General features: G+C 44.4%; 1 protein-coding gene across 2 annotated transcripts in view; it reads left to right on the top strand.

Annotated features, from left to right (window-relative positions):
* UNC13B (unc-13 homolog B) overlaps positions 1 to 20,257 on the top strand; it is a 1,359,370-nt gene that overhangs the window by 310,010 nt on the left and 1,029,103 nt on the right. For both annotated transcript variants that reach the window (XM_069212466.1, XM_069212457.1), the window contains exon 3: positions 6,902 to 7,001. In XM_069212466.1, the coding sequence (XP_069068567.1) occupies positions 6,902 to 7,001 (100 nt within the window). The remainder of the gene's footprint in view (positions 1 to 6,901; positions 7,002 to 20,257) is intronic.

Below are 20,257 nucleotides of genomic sequence, written 5' to 3'. Positions count from 1 at the left end.
CCCACCAAAGGATGTGGAATAGTTAGGAGGGAGTTGGGAGACCTTGGGACCCCCAAAGGTGAGTACTTAGATAACCCCCAGCAACCAGGAGAGCAGAGGTATGTTGCCTGCTCTCTCCAAAGTCTAACAAGGGGTCTTGGAAAAGGACTTGAAAAAGGATCTTTTCAAGACCCGGACCAGTCCAGTGGAACCCAACTGTGGATTCTGGAAGAAGAGGACCTGCAAAAGAAGGGGGCAGAGTCCAGTCCACACAGGAGTGTCCAGGTGGGACAGGAGCCACTCCCCACCCTTCTGTGGATGAAGATCCGGGCCAACAATGGAAGATGAAGACCAGCTGTGGAGCCCAGGAGCTGCAGAGGAGTCCCTGAAGTTGCCTACTTGCGAATAGCGTGGGACAGCTTCTGCTTGCAAATCCTCGAAGACTGGTAGGAGCAATACTGGGGGGGCATTAGTATTGGGATATAATTCCGACATGTTTGATACCAAACATGCTTAGGTTCGGAGTTACCATTATGTAGCTTGACCACAGTGACCTGTGGCCAGTAGATGGGTAAAATGGCTTCCCGCACTTATGAAATCCAGTGGATTCGAACTGGGGTTTGTAGGGTCACGTCTGGTCATGCATTGGTGCTCTCACACACAGGGACCGGCACCCTTCCTTTTGGGCTAAAAAGCCATGACATAGGGGTGACTTACAGTGACCTGGTATAATGACCAGTACTGAAAGGGTGCATGCACCTTTTCACGCAGGCTGCAAAGGCAGGCCTGCAGACACAGACTACATGGGCTTCTTTGGGTGGCATAATATATGCTGCAGCCCATGGGGGAACCCTGGTGTACCAATGCCCTGGTCCTTGATCCCCAACATGTCATGGGAGTTGGGCTATAGGAGCTGTACACCCCTGATAACCTATGGGTAGTGTTGTATTAGTTCAGTCTACAGCAGGACTTTATCAGTACTTGTATGTTTAGTCCTATTTTATGATGAGCTTATTGAAAAGTGTACTTGGATTTTATTATTTTAAAATCATTCTGTTGGTGGACCCATCTTCTCAACCTTTTCAAGGAGGAACCCTTTCATGAAGGCTTTGACAGATGGAAAAATTCATTGTTGCCTTCGTCAGATGATTTATCACTCTTGATGACAGGCTTTTGTTTACTGCTCTTCCGTAATATCTGTTGTGATGGAGGGAATAGAGATTGTGTACTTTAAAAGGGAAGTGATACCTTCTTACCAGTATAAGACATGTTCGGGACACAAGTATGTATCAGTGATAGCCCCAAGGGCACTGTACCACACTGCTTATTGTTTATTTTATCTTCTGTGTGTTTGTGAAAAGTTAAAAAAGAAAAGGACCTAATATAAGAAAAAGTGGATTCCTTCTACCCCCCGATGGCCTCAGTTGAAGCTGGTGCCGGATGAATCTCCCCAGAGCTTGCCCTGTGAGCTTTTTTCTATCCTTTTAAGGAGGGTCAGATTGTGATACTGATGATCAAAACAACTACCATGTGTAACCCCAACATGCAGGGGAGAGTTGGTTCTCGTCCTCTCTGGCAAGAAGGCACTAAGTCTGAGCCTTAAACAAAGAAATTGGTCAGTCAGCAGCTCGTTTGGCGGAGGAGAAGAACTTGACTTTCTCAGCAGGCGTATCTCTGCAAATTGTGAGAATTGGTGCAGAATGTATAGTAACAGATATTTTGAATGCAGGGCATCCTTGAGGTATAGCTGCTCTAGGACGCATACTCCGCAGAAACAAGACCCAAAGGAAGAGGGACTGGATCTCATACAAAACAATATAACTTTGCCCTATGAAGAAACCTCTGCCACATGGGCTCATTCAGCATCAGCCCAGCCAACATGTTTCGTCCTCTCCGCGTGACACAGGGAGTGTCTGCGGACTCTGCAGAGAGGAGATACCGCTTCCTTCTTTGCAACAGCTACTTTCAAGGTCCTTGACCTGGTCTAGCACATCAATAGGCTGTGAAAAAAAATAAAACAAAAACAGCATGGAGTATTTGTTGAAGGGTGTGAGAACCTAGCTCAAATAATAACAACAGTCCTTGTCAGGTTGAACCAATAAAGTCACTAAATACACCAATGCTCAACCCTCTGGTAGCTTGGCACCACACAATCAAGGTTAAGTTGGAGGTAATGAGTAAAGCTGCAAGTTGCATCGGAAGTATGGCTCAACAACGGTGGGCTGTTCAAGCGCAGGATCCTGGTGCTGTTGTCGATGAAGGCGAGAAAGCTCTGAGCAGGCAAAGTCCAGAGTATGTGCCCAGGGAGGTCTTGAAATCGATCAGATGCTGCTCAGCGTCAGTCGTACTGAAGCCCTCTATGTTTGAACTCGGAAACGTTTCTGGAAGTCAGGTCTCCTTCAAGCTGTGGCTAACTGGCGATTTGATGGCTGCAGCAATCCCAGCCTCTGACAGTTCTTCAGGCAGAAAGTTGGCAGAAAGATTCAAAGTCCTCCTCCTTTTAGTTTGGGTGTGATGTAGGAGTAGTGCATTCTAACAGCAGCCAAGTGTCCAAAGCCTGGGAGGCACCAGTTGAGGTTTAGAACTCAATACACTAGAGACCAGCAGCAGCACGTTCAGCTGGTTCAGTTGGGAGGAGAGAGGCCCCCTGGAAGCTTGTTGTGTCTCTGTAGCTTAAGCAGGAGGTAATCAACTGACACTTTAAGTCACTTCTGGGGTCCTGAGTTCAAAGCAAGGAGGTCCAGTCTTCCTTCAGGTTTTTCAGACAGCAGGACAGTCCTTCTGATTTTTCACAGGTCCAGAAGTGTTCTGAGCAAAGTTCTGTTGGGTCTACTTTTATGCCCAGTGCCATCCTGTGGGTGAAGGGCAAGCAGTTGTCCACCCCATAAAGCAGTTCTGGACAGTTCCTCTACTCTCACTGGGTTTGGTGCCAACTTGACTAGAGAGAAAAAGGGGAGGTAGGCCTAGGTGTGAGCTTCATCTGCAGTTGACAAGGTAGGCATCCTTTGACGCTCAGGAAGGACTAGACACAGACCCTTCAGGACCATCCTATCAAATGAGAAGCCCTCCTCCCCATTCCCAGAGCCCTCTGTCCACTGTCTGGAAACATTACACATTTCTCCATGGTGGAACCATCAGGGGTCAGGTGACACTGCACACTGACCGCATAGTCTTTTGGTTTTAGTCAGGAAACTTACAACTTTCTAAAGTGTAATTTCCAAAATAGTAATGTAAAATCTGACTTGGCCATTCCACTGGATTTAACAGTCATTGAACCATTGTTCTAGCTATTTCCAAACTGAATATAGCACGTATTAAAGGTAATAATGTAAACCAGTTATAACCAGTGGGAGAGCCATGCTTGCCTCATTGAAAAATGAGTTTTGACGTTTTCCACTTTACCACTGGGTACGAGGGGTAAAGTGCGCTGAGTCCTACAGCCAACAAAAACAGGGTTCAATAAAAATGCAAAAAGCCCGGGTAACCCTGGAGGAAGGGAGAATTTCCAAAATTGGCCCTGTGTGATTTTTCAAAAGCTTTTGACAATAGATTGTCAGTTATCTTAAGACCTCTCCCACTACAATTTGGCCTTTTATGACCAAGTTCTAAGTGGTTCTCGTGCTTCCTCTTTGAGCAAAGCCACTCGGTGAAAATTAGTAACATTTACTCTTCAGGATCCAGCACGATCTGTTCGGTACCTCAAGGCTCAGTTCTGGCTGCACTGCTGTTTAACCTCAGTCTTCAGCACCTATCGGATTTATTAAAGGAACGTGACATTCATAGGACAAGATGACTTTCTCACACTGACTGCTTACCTCCCCAAAAGCACTTGGTATTTGATAATTTCCTCCTCAGGAGTATTCATAAGAGAGACTTTCTACTCATCTCACCGGGGTCGAACAACAAACCGGACAAAGCTCTGCTGGATCCACTTCCTATGCTCCAGTCATGGCTTCGATTGCTGAATCCATAGTCTTCCCTGTTGATGTCACCATTACTCAAACCCCTCACATTAATAAATGGGTCAGTCTTCAAGCGTCATCTTTAATGCCTGAGGAAAAAATAAAACGTCTCCTGCAGCCCACACTCTAACGCCCTCCTGTCTGAACTTTAGATGTGCAGGTCTCACTGGAGTTCTTATTTCACTCTCACCACCATTAATATTGTTTAGTGTGCTACGGTTCAGGTGATCTCATCAACTAAGAACGTTAAGCAAATGACGCGGTGCTGAGGGAACTTCACTAGCTAACCATGCAGTCCAGATCACGCTGAGATAGGTTGTCTCGTTCACAATCCCATTCAGGCCAAGACCCCCTCCCTACCTGAATCCATCATGACGATCTCGCTAGGAACCTTTTTCTTCACTTGTTGCCACATCTCTGGCTATGGGTAAAGTGTAGCAGCAGGTTGAGTATTGGTTTTGCTCTAAGGTCCTTTCAGTCCCAAAGAAGGTGTTTACACTTCTCAAATCTCTCTAAGGTGACACTATTGCAACACCACCCAAATCAAGTATGACATTTGGCCGACTTAGATCAGAGAAGGGAAGCTTGAGTGCCCCAAAAGGTTAAAAAAAAAAAAGTAGACACTGTTGCATCAACCCAATTTAAAATTTCAATTTATTCTTACGAGAAACGGATCTTGCAGCATAGCTGCCATTCGTGAGAGTAGCTTAAACCCGCCTGTTATTGATATTCCCTTTGGTTTGCTGGAAAACTGGCCTCCCCCGTAACCTGCCAACTTGCCACAGGCTGAGTAGTCTAAACTTTAAGTCGCTTTTCACATATTCTACTTAAACACTTGGCTGCAGGTGTGCATAAATATAGGAAATATACACAACGTCTTGAGTACGGTAGAAGTATATGTAGTCTACGTCACAAATTACCATTTTAGATGTGGATCCGTTAATTTTATTACTTTATGACGGGGCGTATTCCCCCAGGGTTGACATTGTATATGCTTTGTAGGAGCCATATAGTTTCTTCTTTTCCGAAATTTGACATTCGTAATATTGTTGGTTTCTCGAACTTTTTGTTAGCAGATAGGTGGATAATATAGTTACCAGTTAATGCCACACTCACACATTTGCAGTGTTTAAAAAGATGGATATTTTCTAATGTTGCAAGCATATTTTCGCGGTTGACGATGGTCCTAACTTTGGTGGCCTCCTGTTTGGAGCTGTGGCTTGTTGCAGTGGGTACTATGGCCCAGGCAGGCTTACTACACATTGGTGCTGAGTGGAGACAGTATATTTGCTACAAGAAATAGTGTTCTTGTTTCTGTTAAATACATTTGTAGAACATATCAGGTTATATGTTTTATTAGTGATTTCATATGGTACATATAAATAGTTGTCAAAAATATATGTGAAGAACAGAGGTATGCACGATAATTTTCAGCCTAAAAGCACTTTGAGTCAGATTAATGGATTTGGGTATTTCAGTTCTATTAGTATAACATACCGGGCCGTTTAATTTGGCAGGTATACATGACACCTTGTATGGGTATAAATGTATTTCAGTTTCATCAGAAGTGTGTAATTTGGTTAAAAAGTGTGTCCTTTTGTTCTCCACTTCTTGAAACACTGCATCATGGACCGCCGGAATATTCATTATTTAGAATTAGCGATGTGATGTGTTAGAGGACGTATTTTGTGAAAGAATTTTTTAGAACAATTATAATGGATTTTTGGGCTCATATAGTCAAGTCTGTGAAACATTGTCCTCTCTTTTAAAAGTATTTTAATGATGAGATAAAATTCATTTATATTAAAGTTTATTTTATGATATGAAAGTATTGTGAAGTTATAAAACTATACGGCAAAATTAAAGTTGCCTTACAGTTCACTAGATATTATTTACATATTCTCCAATGGCAGCACAAGACCATGATTAAATAGCCTGGTTACTTCCTCTGTAGTTGGGAATTTATACACTTGTGACAAGAAGTCAGTCTGTAGTGCGCAGGACATAGGAGACGTAAAGGTCTTAAGTTTATAATGATGCAGTGGTTCCCAACCTGTGGTCTGGGGACCCCTGGGGGTCCGCGATGCCTCCTCAGAGGGTGCCGACTGGCTAGAAAAGTAGATAATCTTAACATATTAGGGCTGCAGATTTAAGTAATAACTCAGTGGTGGTCCCCTGATTCCAATAATGATTAAGTGGGGGTCCACAGAAGTCAAAAGGTTGGGAACCACTAATGTAGGGAGTCAGGAACTTCTGTGGATTTTCAAATCCAGGCTTTGTTTCTGAATTCAAACTGCACTGAGTTGGTTCCTGCCTCTTTAGAAGGGGTGGGTAAGGAGGATCCCACGTATATTGGGATCAGAGGGGAAAGTGTTTCGAGAGGCTTGTTTTCAGTTTTCCTTAAGGTTAAGCAGAACACATGTGGCTGCCGCTGTGTCGCGTCTTCATTCCACAGCAGAAGTCATAATTGAACAAGTCCAGCAAAAAAAGAAGAGGCTCACAAAGAATATGGAATTTCCTTCAACCACAGTGTCTGTTCCCCACTCGTGTGGTTTGTTCTTCTCCATGTTATACTGTTCAAAGAGCCTCCTTCCTGCCAGTACTACATACTCTGGGGGATGTCTTGACCCATACCATATAGTATATCTTGGCTCATTGAAATTTTCTGCATGGGGTGGCTGCTCCTTTCTGTACGCCTTTATCCCCCATACTTATTGTATTTTTACTCATCAACTCCCATCATTACTTGGATATTGAGAGTTCTTATTAAGTAATTTAGCGCTGCGGTTTATGGCTGCTTGTGTAGCTTTCATCTTTATCTTGCTTTGTTTTTTATGTTTTTGAATTTCTTGTAAAAGTATATTAATTAAAAAGTACTTTTTAATTAGCATACAGTATCTCAAAAGTGCATCTTTTTTATCCTTGATGTTATTTTTAATTCTTATCTATATTTGTTTCAGATAAGTTTAATACATATGTCACTTTGAAAGTACAAAATGTGAAAAGCACAACAGTTGCAGTGAGAGGAGGCCAACCGTGTTGGGAGCAGGACTTCATGTTGTAAGTCATTTCTACAAAGTGTGGTACAGACATATTGTTCAATATGTACATGACGCCTGACTTGTATTGTTTTGATTTTAACAGAAGGGCTCAGATTTTGGATTTCCGCATTCATAGTTGCTACCTTTATGTCACTTATAGTACTTTTTGTCAACACAGCTACATGTGGTTGTTAACTTGAGTTTGTTGCAGAAGACACTGCTAAAATAGTTAAGGTTCAAAATGTAGTTGGTTAAATCAGTTTGGTGAACAGCTGTTGGAGCTGAGGTTAAAAAACACTGGCACTGTTTGCTTTTGCTACAGGTTTGAATGAAATAGATGAGCCCTGGTCCAAAGTAACGTCAAAGCCCTTTTCAAATCTTACTAGCAATGAAAAAAATAAATATTAAGCAGGTGGTGTGAAATAAAGGATTGTCGCTAGCATTTATAAATCACTCTATTGCTTCAGTCATACAGCCCTTTACACCCATGGATCTCAGGTTCTCTGTGCTGTTGTATCATTCTACATCCGTGCAGGCCAGCAGGTATCACATTTGAGGAAGCCATGATGAATTGACGAGTTCAATTTTCAGACTTCTTTTAAAGAATGCTAAGGATATTCTCAGACATGGCTGTGTAATTCATTCCATACCATTCATATCCAGGTCATATCCATATCTGGATGGAAAGGCTGGCACCTTGATGAGCATTATTGATTTTCACTTGAACACCAAAAGGCACATGCCTGTTGGTAGGGTACTAAAGATTTTTGCAGGTACCAGCGGCCAAGTTATTAATGTAATTTTATGCAGGCTGTTTAGTTTAAATTTAATTCATTTAGCTGTTGCGGTATTCTCCTTCTCTCGCACATTTGTACGGAAAAATGAATCTCAGTGCGGCACTTAGTGCCTTTTGTAGCCTGTAAGAGATGCCTGTATTGTGCAATGCAGGCAGTGTGTAGCAATAATCAAGCCTTCAGTAAATTGCTTCACCAACCACAAGAACTAAATACATAGTTGTTGATTTCGAGTTTGGCGTACAGAAAAATCCCTCTGCCGAACGCCCGACATGGTGGCCGCTGCCTACGCGGCGACCTCCCTGCTGGAGCTATTATAGGTTTCCTGCTAGGTTTGCAGGTGGGAAACAGGCTACAGCATTGTCTCCAGCTCGTAATCGAGCCGGCAGCAATGCTGTCGCCTGCAGGGTGCACCATCACCCTGGCAATGTTCACTGTCTGCAAATCAAAGCAGACAATGAGCATTAATATGGTTCTGGCCACGGGGTGACCCTGCACTGCCCATGCCAAGTGCATGGGCAGTGCAGGGGCTCTCTGTGGCCCCCTGCACCGGTTCTCCACCAGCCATTTTGGTGCAGCGCTGCCCTGGCAGATTAGGACTTCCTCCACTGCCAGGCCGCCAGGATCCAAGATGTTGTAATGTGGCGTTCGGACCCCTCATTTGCGGCTGTCTGGACCGCGTGTGTGGCAGTCTATAGCCGCCCACACCTGTAACTAGGCCCATAGTGTTCAGCAGCTAACATATGGATTGAAGTTTACATCTTCGGTTAAAGAGTTCTCTTCTACCTTCCTAATCTTCTCAGCCACATCCAAAATAGAGCAGGAAATAGCACGATGTTTTAGTGTACCTCTGATGAAAATGATTTGTCATCTCCTCTGCTAGTGGTACTATCAAGATGAGATGCTTCTGGAATAGCACTGCCTCAGTGGCACCTCTGGAGGCATTTGTGGGTTTGCCTTATGCAAAAATGGAAAATACCTTATCTGTTGTGACAAAGACAAGGAGGGCTGAAAAGGAGGGCTCATGGGAAACGGAATAGGGTCTGAGTAAAGGTTTAGATCACCAGGCTATTTTACAATGGCTCCTGCTTAGCATTTGCAAATAGTTCTTGTCATATTGTTGAGTTTATTTATTTATTTTTGAAAGAATTAAGTTGAACAGAAAATGTTTGGGTTTGTGGGAAGTTGTGTAAAGAAACCTCTTGGGAAGCAACGTGTAGATATTAAGCCTGCCAGAACATAATCCTTTTTATATTTGAATGTATTCTGTTTTGGAAGCTAGATCAGGAAGAATGCCATAGTTACACTCTGCAATTCAATTGTTTAATTATTTTCAAATCCCAGTTGAGCTAGGATCGTTGTGGTATTAAAATTTGGATTTGTGCTAAGGCAGTGCGAGGAGGATGTAGAGTTTCCAAGAATGTTTGTCTGCATTAGAAAAGTTTTACTAGTGGTTGTATAACGAATTGAATCATACCTTGATGTAGAATTGTAGAGTGGATTGTTTTCAGATCTGAAGAAGGAGCGATCAGATCAAATGTTAGTGAATGCACTGATGAAAAATGGTCAGTAATATTGGTATTCTCTTTAAGGAGATCTTGGCTTTAAGAGATTTTTGCGGTGGGCTGTGAATCAGCACTACCAGTTGGTTTGAGAGGGGAGGGTTCTTTCTGATCTTCACTTAGGGACATCATGAAGAAATTTTACAGTGTGCCAACCCAGCACTAAACCACTGAGCAATCTTGTTAGGGAATACAGTGCCCTCAGGGATCAGGAGAGGAAAGGACAGCGACAGAGTCATCTGCTTAGTCGTGCTAATTATTATGACGCAGGGTCATAATAATTGCATGTCCAAGCAAACCAAGACAGAAGTTATTATCAAGAGATGTGCAGTTAATTCAGCAGCAACCCAGCTGGCAGAGTGCAGTGCCTCACATAAAGTGTTACATCATTTTCAGCTTATTTTTTTGTTAAAAATCAGCATTATCTAAAAATGTTGGTTCGAATACAGGACCAGTTTATATTAAAGTATCCCCTGCCAAGCACAAAGGTTTCAGGAAGTTGATCGTCATGCTACTTTGCTGAATAAGCACAATACTTCCACCACATGAGATGTTTTTTAAGACTGTGTCAGACACATTGAGAAAAGTTGAGAAAGAAAGGAATCTGGTAAAAGTTTTGGGCCATTGGTCTGCATTTTCTTGTAGTGTAGTTGGAATTAATTCATTATCCTTTCATTTTGGCTAATGTGTTTAGTATTAAAACCAGCTTTGGCGAGTTCTGATGCTGATAAGCTATGCCCTTCTATTACCAGTTCATTGTACCCTGGGGTAGTGTTCTGCGAGTTTGCCTCATAAAGTGTGTATGAGTCTGTAGATAACTGTGGACTTTGTGGGTCTTCCCATAGGCACCAGTGTCGTGATCAGGCATCATGCCTGGATGCTCGCCATAAGATTTACCGGTGACATGCCGGCAGCCCTTATGGACATGATGCTTGACGATTCCAGGCCTTTTGGTGAAAAAGCGCGGCCGTGCTACAACCCAGTCGTTAGGATTATTCTCTCCGGTCAGTGAATTCCATCAGCCGCACCGGAAATTCAGAGGATTCTCTCAGGGTCTAGTCTGTTGCCAGAGGCAGCCCACACTACCCGTACAATAGCCAGCACAACCATGTTACAGCTCAAGAGGGCGTGGTGGTGGCGGTGGCAGAGCCCATGTGGCCCACCAAGAACATGAGTTCTCTTCCTTCTTCCCCCCGCAGTAGTTAGCGACCAAAATGCTTTGATTCATCCTGCAGTGGTTATGTGTGGTCTGTAGGGGGCAGAATTCCTTTTGTTGCTGCTTGGCTGTAATTCTATAGGTTCAGACCATTTGGTACTGCAGATGGTTCAGCATGGGTATGGTATTCCCTTCGAAAAAGCCCCCCTCATCTTCCACTTGTTTCTGTTTCCACTTCGGCAGATTGTCTCCATTCTGCCACTGAAAGCTCAGTCTCTGAAAGCCAGATTGACCAAAGCGAGGGGCCTGGAAATGGATAAAGTAGGTAGGGGTGTCAGGTTATTTTTAAACCTCCAGCTCCAGAGGCCCCTTCAGTTGTTGACCACAGCCCAGTTTTTTCTGACCTGGATTCAGGGGACTAGATGGTGTTCATGGACTTGAATAATGCATATTTGTAGTCCCACAGGGGCTTTCTTCAGTTCAGGGTGGGGTTGGAACTCCCTGGGATACCTATTCCACCTGAAGTGGGACTCTAGTCTCCGTAGTACTTTCCTGCCCCGAGTTCAGAAGTAGGTCAGAATGGACTGGGCTGTTCTGATAAACCCAGATTGACCCACAAGAGTATGGTACTATGCGTTTTGTAGGCCTGAGGATCTGCCCACCGATCCTCTTGCCGGTTCAAGAGGATAGCCAGTCTCAGCAACAGGGTTCTTCCGCCTGAATCCATACATAAACCTCCATTCCTGGGAATTGAGCGGCACCAGTTGACAGGGTTCGTTCTGCTGGGGATGATATTCTAGGAGAAATGTGTGGCGTGGTACAGAGACTGTCAAATTCCCCTTGCAGGCAAAGCAGGCTCCCTGCAAGGTTTTGTAGTGAATACTGTTGTAGGTTACTTTTCACCATTTTGTCTTTTCATTGTTTGCGTAACCAACTCAACTCAGCTTTGCCTTTTGTGAGATGCTGCAATGTGTTCACATCGTGTTAATTAATTAGATGCACTTTTATAGTTTAAAAAAAATCAGTAAAAAGCACACCTGTCATGGTTTTTATTAGAGGTAACACCAATTGTATGGACAGTGAGGTGACCGCCTCCATTGAAAGATTAACTTTAAATGATTGAAGATAAGTGTTCTGGGATCCCTGCAAGTGTTAAGGAATATTCTGTATTTTAGTGACTTCACTGAGTATGCCTATGATGCAGAATTAGGAATACAAGTAAGTAACTTTTCCTTCCAGAGTACAGTAATAACATTTAATAAGTTCAGTTTTGCTGCTCATTGCCTGTGCATAAAGGCACAATTATCACAGCACAAGGCTCAAATATCTCAAAAATCTCACTCACACACACTCCCATCCCCCTCCCTTTTAAGTTCATTGTTCAGTGATTTCTTAAGTTTAACTGTGACTGGTTTTCATTTTGGAGTAATTTATAGGTTTGGCAGGCTCTCCTAGAACTAGTCCCATTAGAGAGATCTCAGACCATGTGTCCTTTGAACCGTAACATCAAACATTATGCTCTCTTCTTCTTGGTTTGAATGAGGTGAGTGGGAGATTGTGGGAAATGTTTGCTCTTGTCATGGGCAATGCATTATTTATTTTGCAGAGACTATCCTGCCCTTGGTGCAGGCCAAAACCGCTGCCTCAGAGGGGAAGAAGGCTACCAGGAAGTCCAGTAGATACCACAGGGGTTCCCATCAGCAGGTTAGGTGGTCTCTAAGAAACGTTCTGACAGTGGGAGTGAACGACGAGAGTGCTAATATTCTAGAATCATGACAAAGTAAGGCACTCCCAAGCACCATGTTACTGAATGGCCCTACAGAGGGCACTGCCGCAACTGAAGAGAGTAGGGAGTTTCTTTTTGTCACAGAAATTACAATTAGTGCTGTTGAACGCTAAGATAAGAGGGACACATTTGCTATAATTTCTCAAATATCTTCCCCATTATTTAACACCAGCAGCAGTCTGTCAGCTGACTCCCCTGTGATCTACTGTACCTTCACCCCTGAGCTCCAATGAACAGTAAGATTACCAACATTCTGTATTTAAGACCAAAGTGAGACACCCTTAAATATTATCTATTTGGTATAGAAACTGTTGCATTTAAATCCGTTCTTGTGGGGGAGGCATAAATGAATTAGCATAGAGGTGTTAATATAGATATAAAAGAAACTAGTTAAAAAATGTCGGGGGTATGAGTCATTTGCAATTAGAAGCTCAATTAATTTTAAGGGGTTATAAATTGTTGAAGATAGAGATTCCCACCCAGGTTAGGCATCCTCTTTTCACAACAGTTTATTTAGGCTGTTCACCTGCTGTCGCTCAAAAGTGCTCTAATTTTAAGTCAGTAAAATTGTAATAGCTATCAAAGGCTGATTTAATTTTTATTCAAATGCATGTGAGTAGGTTTTCTAGATTTGCAGGAAACTATTTAAAGACATCTCACATTAATAGGTTTGTGCTCCAATGGGTCGAAAGGCCCTGCAAAGGTGTTCGGAAATGTCATTTTCTCTCTCACTTTTTCCCATTTCTCTTGTCAGTAGTATGTGCACAGGCTTGAAAATAATTTTTGGGTGTCTTTCGGAAAATTGACCAGAACCTCATATCTCTGCTATGGGCAGGAACACTCCCACATATAGCGTTGAGGAAGCTGCAAAGGGGGACTCAGCAGGGAGGGAGGGAGGGCTTGTAATCCCGGATGCCCGGTTATACTACTGGGCGACCTAGCTAGTTGTGATCAATGAGTGGGCCTTTGCAAAACCTACGGAACCGGCCTATAGGGTAGATAGAGAAGCAATCCGCGTCGTGGGTTACGATAGGGTCCTATACAGCCAGCGGAGCGGGGGGGGGGGTCCTGAATTTTGCTGACCCATACCTTGACAGCGGTGCAGGCTTCGAAAGAAGCAAATCTCTACCTGGGTGAAGGGGAGACCCTGACTACACACACCCCACTCTGGACGGGTGATTACTTGAAGGAAGTGAGTGCAATGAAGGGGTTTTCTAGATGGGCACTGATAGGGATAGAACACCTGGGTGACGTTTGGAGTGACAAAGCCTTGATACCCTTTGAGGATCGGCAGAAGGAATTTGACATGTAAGCGACTGAACGGTATAGATATTTGCGAATGGGCCACGCGCTCCGTAGACACCTCCATGTGGGGGAGCAAATCAGAGACATTACACTACGGGAGGACAGGGTCCTCACAGAGGCGCTACTGGAGCAGGCAATCTCGACAATATATAGGAAACTGACAAATAACTCCTGTGATCCAAATGGGCGGTTGAGAGGGGCGTGGGAGGAGGATGTTGGCTCCCTGGATGATGTTGAAAGGGCGGATGCCCTTAAAAGCGCCAGGGAAAGTGCAATTAGAAACAGATTTCGACTGGTGCAGCTCCGGATACTACATAGATCATACCTCTCCCGGGTGCGGCTGCAGCGGGTGGGACAAGCCCAGTCAGAAACATGCATGAGAGGGTGCAGGATGACGGGGCCATTCTATCCCATTCTATGGGCCTGCCCTTGGATACAGCTGTACTGGAGTGAAGTGGTGAATGAAATGTCGTGAGTTATATGAGGCACAGTCCAAAAGGACCCTGGGTGGCTGCTCCTGTCAATTCCCGAGGACCATACATGGACAAAATACCAACACATATGGCTAAATTTAGCAGCAGTGGTGGCTAAGAGAAATGTACCAGGGGCCTCACTCTAGCCGGGAGTGGAGGAATGGGTTGCAGATATGGACTTGTGCTGTAGAATGGATAGGGTAGTCTATCAAAGCAGGGGTTGCCCCAAGAAATGAGGGAAGATATAGGGCCAGTGGAAAACCACCCAGGGCCTGTGAAGAGAGGGGTGGGGGGGGAGGGGGGGAATGGGTGAGGCCTGAATAGGGGGGAGTGGGACCGAAGCATTTAGCTTGGGTTAGATGGTGGGGAAAGGAAATGGGGCAGGATTGATCTGGCTTATAAAGATCCTGAGAAGCTTGTGTGTTTAGTCGAACCTGTTCACCAGATGTAATTTCATGTCTCCGAAGTGTATACTGTGTGTAACGCGGTGTTTAATAAAAAGAATTTTAAAAAAAAGAAAATCATTTTTGGTTGTGAATTAAATATAAGAAAGTAAAAAAAAAAAAAATATATATTCCCTGTAAATAACATTGGCTATCAGACAAAATAATATAGGTACCTTTTTAAAACACAAAGTTAACTGACATAGACTTCACATTTTTCCTAATAACATGACATTAGAAGGACTGTTGTCAGGGACTTGTTTATTTCAGAAATGTATAGCAGTATAGATAATAAACATTTTCTTGTAAATGCTCTGCCTTCTTTATATTAAAGTAAAGGAATTCTGATGGTGCCTTCTTGAGCAGCATATCTCCCAGTGCAGGAACATTCTAACTGGTACTTCTAACCACAGATTCTTCTCCTTTGAACTATTCCCCAGGCTCCAGACTTTATCCAGAAGTGTTTTACAGCAGTGCTCCTGTGCGCCATTAGTTGTCATCATGAGGTGCTGCATTGATCTCTTTCCACTCTGAAAGCGACAGAGTGGAGCTGCATATAGGTGCCACCCCTGTGTGTTCATGACTGACCAGGCCAGCACCACACCAGTCCTTTCGTTAGTGAGTCAGGGATTAGGGAGACCTCGTGCAGGTCACCAGGGACACCGGTCCACCCATTGCTTTGCCCCTGCGGCATCAGCCTCCAGGCCGATTTAGTTTGCCCTCGGTGTTGCATGGCTACTCTGTAGGAGGCAAGGTCAGACATTTTCTTCGAGGATGGAAGACCATTACATCCAAAAGCTGGGTCCTCTAGATCGTCTACCGTGGCTAAGCCTTCCTTTTCTTTCCAACCCACCTCAGCTTCTTCCCCCATCAGAGCAGGTTTCAGAGGAACGCCTGTCTATCGTGCTGTAAGAGATGCAGGCTTTTTGTTTGGCAAAGGGGCCATTGAGAGTGTGCTGACGTCAGAAGTAGGGATGAGTTTTTACTCCCTCTATTTCCTTGTGCAGAATAAAAACAGACTTTAGTCTAGATTTTCACCCTCTCAATGCCTTCCTATGGAAGGCCAATAGAACATGTTCACACTGGCCCAAGTTCTATCTGCCCTGAATCTGGGCGACTGGATGTTTGCCTTGGACCTGCAGGACCCATACATTTATGTTGGCATCCTTGAGCCCCAAAGATGTTACCTGCAGTTCAAGGTCAGCCAGGAGCATTTTCAAATTGCTATCCTCTCCTTCGTTCTTACCAGTGCTCACAAAATGACTGACTGTGATCACCGCCCGTCTTCAAAGGTTAGGGATGCCAGTTTTCCACTACCTCGATGACCAGCTGCTGAAGGCAGGCTCACCCACAGTCGCTCTTACACCACCCCCATGCGACGGCGCACCTTCTGACATCGTTGGGGTTCTCAATTAATGAAGCCGAGGTTACACCTGACTCCTTCTGAAAGGCTTTCCTTAAAGGAGCTGTTCCTCCATCACTATCCCAGGACACTCGGGCTGGGATCCTGTTGTTTCAGCCTTGGTCCTGGATTTTGGTGAGAGCAGCTCTGAGGCTTCTTGGTCTGCTGGCCTCATGTAACCTGCTTGTCCACTTTTCCAGATGACACGTGGGCTCAGCGGTGGAACCTGAAGTCTCAGTGGGCTGAGCACCAAGGAAACCGGTCAGTTGTCATCCAGGTGTCAGAGGGGCTTCTAAGATTGAGATCAGCAGTGATGGCTGCTAGACTGTAACCTACCCAGTGCCAGACCCTTCTCCCTTCCCACCCAGAGCTGTGGTGATGGGCGCGTTCCTACTAGGCTGGGAGGTCACCTGGGAGAGATGGAGATCACAAGACTCGGATCTCGGGCAGAAATCTGGTTTCACTTAAACAGCAGGTATAGCGCACCTCACCGGTTTGGAAAGCCCTCCTGCCATCCATCAAGGGAAGGCCAGTGCAGGTTTTAATCAACAACACCCCAGCAACATGGTACTGCAACAACCAGGGCTGAGTGGGATCCTTGAACCTGGGCCAAGAGAAGCTCTACCTCTGGAGTCAGCTGGAGCATCAGGTGACCCACCTGCCATGTAACAATGAGTAGCAGCTTGACAAATATATACTACTTTCCAAGCTCATTTGTTGCATAAAGTATAGATGACCGGTTACTTCTGAATGTTTTACACTCAAGTGTTCAAGTGTAATTCTATGATCAGGGTAAGAAAGGTTGGATCAGTACCACCATGAATGAAGGTTATGAGAGATGGGGTCATGTAAGTACCCATCCTAAAACAGCGGCATTCACCCGCAAGCAAGTGCCGCATTCCGGGGGGCAAGGCGTCGGGAAAGAGAATGTAGGTTTTTATACTCGCTATACATAGCAGCACTTAGTGCATGGTTGCTGCAAAGGATACCTTCACCTCTTGAGCGGAGTTGTATTATCACTGAAGTCAAAACCGTGCGCCGAGGTCGAGTCACAAGTTGGGATGATTGATCTATTACCAAGGGTTTCATTGCATGGGCAGGGACAGGCAGGGACATGCACAGTGAGAGCATGTGTTTTACATGCTTCTGTTCCTTCTGTGCTGGCTGCCTGTGTGTCTGCCTTGTACGTCCTCTGTCTGTGCAGTAACCCTGCTGTGCCTCGGATTATCTGTTATCAGGGTGAAGAAATCATTAACAGCCTTCTGTGATCTGATGAACTCTTAAGCTTCCTTTAAAGGGACTGTAAAAAATTGGAGAAACAATGGGGAAGGAACTGTGACCCAAACCTTAAATGTCTACCGAACTGCCATTCGTAACTACCTTCAAGAGATAAAACCAGCATTTGCAATGCAATTGGTGTCGCGTTTGCTCGAGTTCGAGCTATTAGCGTTGTAAATTCCTAACTGGACTTTTCATGCCGCATAAATTGAAAATGAAAAGTAAAACAGTTGACATAAGCGAGCTGATTCAAAGCGCCATGGCCGGCAAGAGCATGAAGGAGAGACACAAAAGGGAAAAGAAGTTTGCTCGCAGCCAAACGTATTGGCAAATGTGCAATCCATGTAACAGGGTCGTTGTCTAAGGCAGTAACAAACCCTCCTCAAAGGAGGGACAAACATAAAGCATTTACCAATGATAACAAAGGATTTTTGAAAGACAAGCCCATGGGCGTGCGGCGGGTGTGGTTAAAAGCCCACAGGAAGATTACAACAGGCCAGAGCGCTTGCACGTTTGACCTAAAAAGGCACAGGAGGCCTCTTATGACGATCTCTGGGGTAAAGCAGCCAGTAGCCCTAAGGAGCTATTTCAGACAGTAACTTCTCTCACCGATTTTAAAAACATAAACGCCTCCTCCAGTCCCTCAGAGAGTCATTGCAATGAGCTAGCCGCTTACTTTCAAAATAAGGTGGCAGACATATATAATGAACTACAAAAAAAGTAGTGGTCACTAATGGAAGGGACTGACGGTCTGCACAACTTTCCTCTAGTCATGCAAGAAGCACACCTTGAGTTGGTTGGGAAGGTAAAATTAGGCTCCCCACTACACCCTCTCATCCTCCTCTTCTTCCTCAAGGAAATCAAGAGATTCTACGTATAATAAGAGAACTATTGAATATCTCAGTCTCCACAGACATGGTTCCACAGGAATGGAAATATGCAGTGGTTAAAACTTTATTTAAAAAAAATAAAATAAAAATCTTGACCTCTTCAGCCGGGGGAACTTTAGACTTATTTCTCTGTTGCCAACATTTGGGAAAATCTTAGAAAAACATATTAACTGCCATCTCTCCAAGTACTTAGTAGATAATATGTTGCTAGATGACATTTTTCCAACGCACAGCACAGAGTCTGCACAACTGGTAGCTAAGTAAAAGGTTAAACAAATGCTGGATAGGGGTGGAGCAGCAGCCATTACCCTCCTCGACCTAAGCGCAGCTTTTGATACGGTTGACCATCCGATACTGGGGCTTACGTTGAAGGAGATCAACATTGGGGGCATAGCTCTCGGCTGACTTCTGTCATTTTTAACAGACAGATTATTTCAGTTCTGGGAACGGCCATACTCCTCTGGGTTGGTCCCTTTAAAGAGTGGGGTGCCGCAGGGTTCCACACTCAGCCCCATTCTCTTCAACATTTGTTTGGCCACTAGCCTCCATTGTTAAGGAATTTGGGCTGTCCATTGTGTCATATTCTGACGATACTCAGCCTATTGTCTCTCTTGCCCCATATGAAGGGTCCCAACCTCGGATGGGCCCTTGTTTGGAAAAGGTGGCCCACTGGATGGCAAGTTGTTCTCTCGAATTAAATGGGGACAAGACTGAAATGCTAGTTTTAGGAAACAACCCTACCCCAGTATCCTTGCTGGGGTGGCCCAACTGTCTTGGTACTCCACCCACTCCATCCTCACCCGTGGGGAAAAAAAATAAATCTAGAAATGTGCCTCGATAGTTCTTTGGCGATGGATGACCAAGTTAATAAACTCACCAGGTCCTGTTTCTTTCTCCTGAGCTTTCTAAGGAAAATATTGGATCTATTAGCTTTTCCTTGCAGAAGAGTGGTAGTCTAGGCATTGATTTCCTCTTCCTGGGATTACGTCAATTCTTTATATTTGTGCTCTTCTAAAGCATTCCGTAAAAGGCTACGGGTGTTACAGAATGCTGCAGCTATGACCATTTATAAATAGCCAAATGGGCTCTTAGTAAAGAAAGCGCTTATCTCTTTACATTGGCTTCCAGTTGAACTCAGAATCAAATTTAAAGTGCTTTGTATGATCCATAAGGCAATAAATGGGAAAGGACCCCACATAATTAGAGCCTGTTGATCCACAGTGGGAGGGGGATCGTAAAGAGCATGGTCGTGAGCAGTAAATGCTGCGTATATGTCTGCTTTACTGGTCACTAGGCAGGTAGGAGTCCCTCTAAGCCTGATGATCGAGGCGGTTGGTACTGCGCTTCTCGGAAGCCATGCTAGTAGGTGGCCTGACTTATTCCCCTCTGCATGCATATTCGCTTGATAGGCTCTAAAATCTAGGGATCTCCGCTGCTCTACTAGTGGACATGGCGCTCTGTGAATGTCCATAACGTTTGTTGCTCGCCGGGGTCCGTATGCTCTGCTGCCTCTAAGGCTTCGAGTCGTTTCCATCTGGCACATGGTGAATGTTTAGTCGTTGGTTAGGTCTATCAGACTCCATACTGCATGTGCTTGTACCTTTCCTACCCATTGGCGGGTGACTGTTCTTGTGGTGATGGGTGTTGGGATTTTCATCGTAGTGACATTGCAACTAGCTCTTGTGTCGTTGTTCTTTTGCTGCAGCTTGACCTGGTTTGTCAGTAGAGTGCCCTGATTATTTTATTATACTCCCACTAGAGCTCTGAGCAGTGTTTTGTTGGGGGGTTATTGGGAAGTGTTGTGTGTGCTGCACCTCGGTGTTTGGGTCTTGGGTACAGTGAAAGCTCATGTAAACAAAAAATTAGTCAGATCAAACAGGGGAACCATACCGGAAGCGTTCACTGCAACCCCTTCATTTGTGTACTTAAAGAGCCCCCTTATCATTACAGGGAGTGCAGAATTATTAGGCAAGTTGTATTTTTGAGGATTAATTTTATTATTGAACAACAACCATGTTCTCAATGAACCCAAAAAACTCATTAATATCAAAGCTGAATATTTTTGGAAGTAGTTTTTAGTTTGTTTTTAGTTTTAGCTATGTTAGGGGGATATCTGTGTGTGCAGGTGACTATTACTGTGCATAATTATTAGGCAACTTAACAAAAAAAAATATATACCCATTTCA

This window comes from Pleurodeles waltl, chromosome 1_1 (assembly GCF_031143425.1).
Source record: "Pleurodeles waltl isolate 20211129_DDA chromosome 1_1, aPleWal1.hap1.20221129, whole genome shotgun sequence".
Classification (NCBI taxonomy): Eukaryota; Metazoa; Chordata; class Amphibia; order Caudata; family Salamandridae; genus Pleurodeles; species Pleurodeles waltl.
Note: the sequence above shows the minus strand (reverse complement) of the source record. Positions and strands in the feature narration are given on the sequence as shown.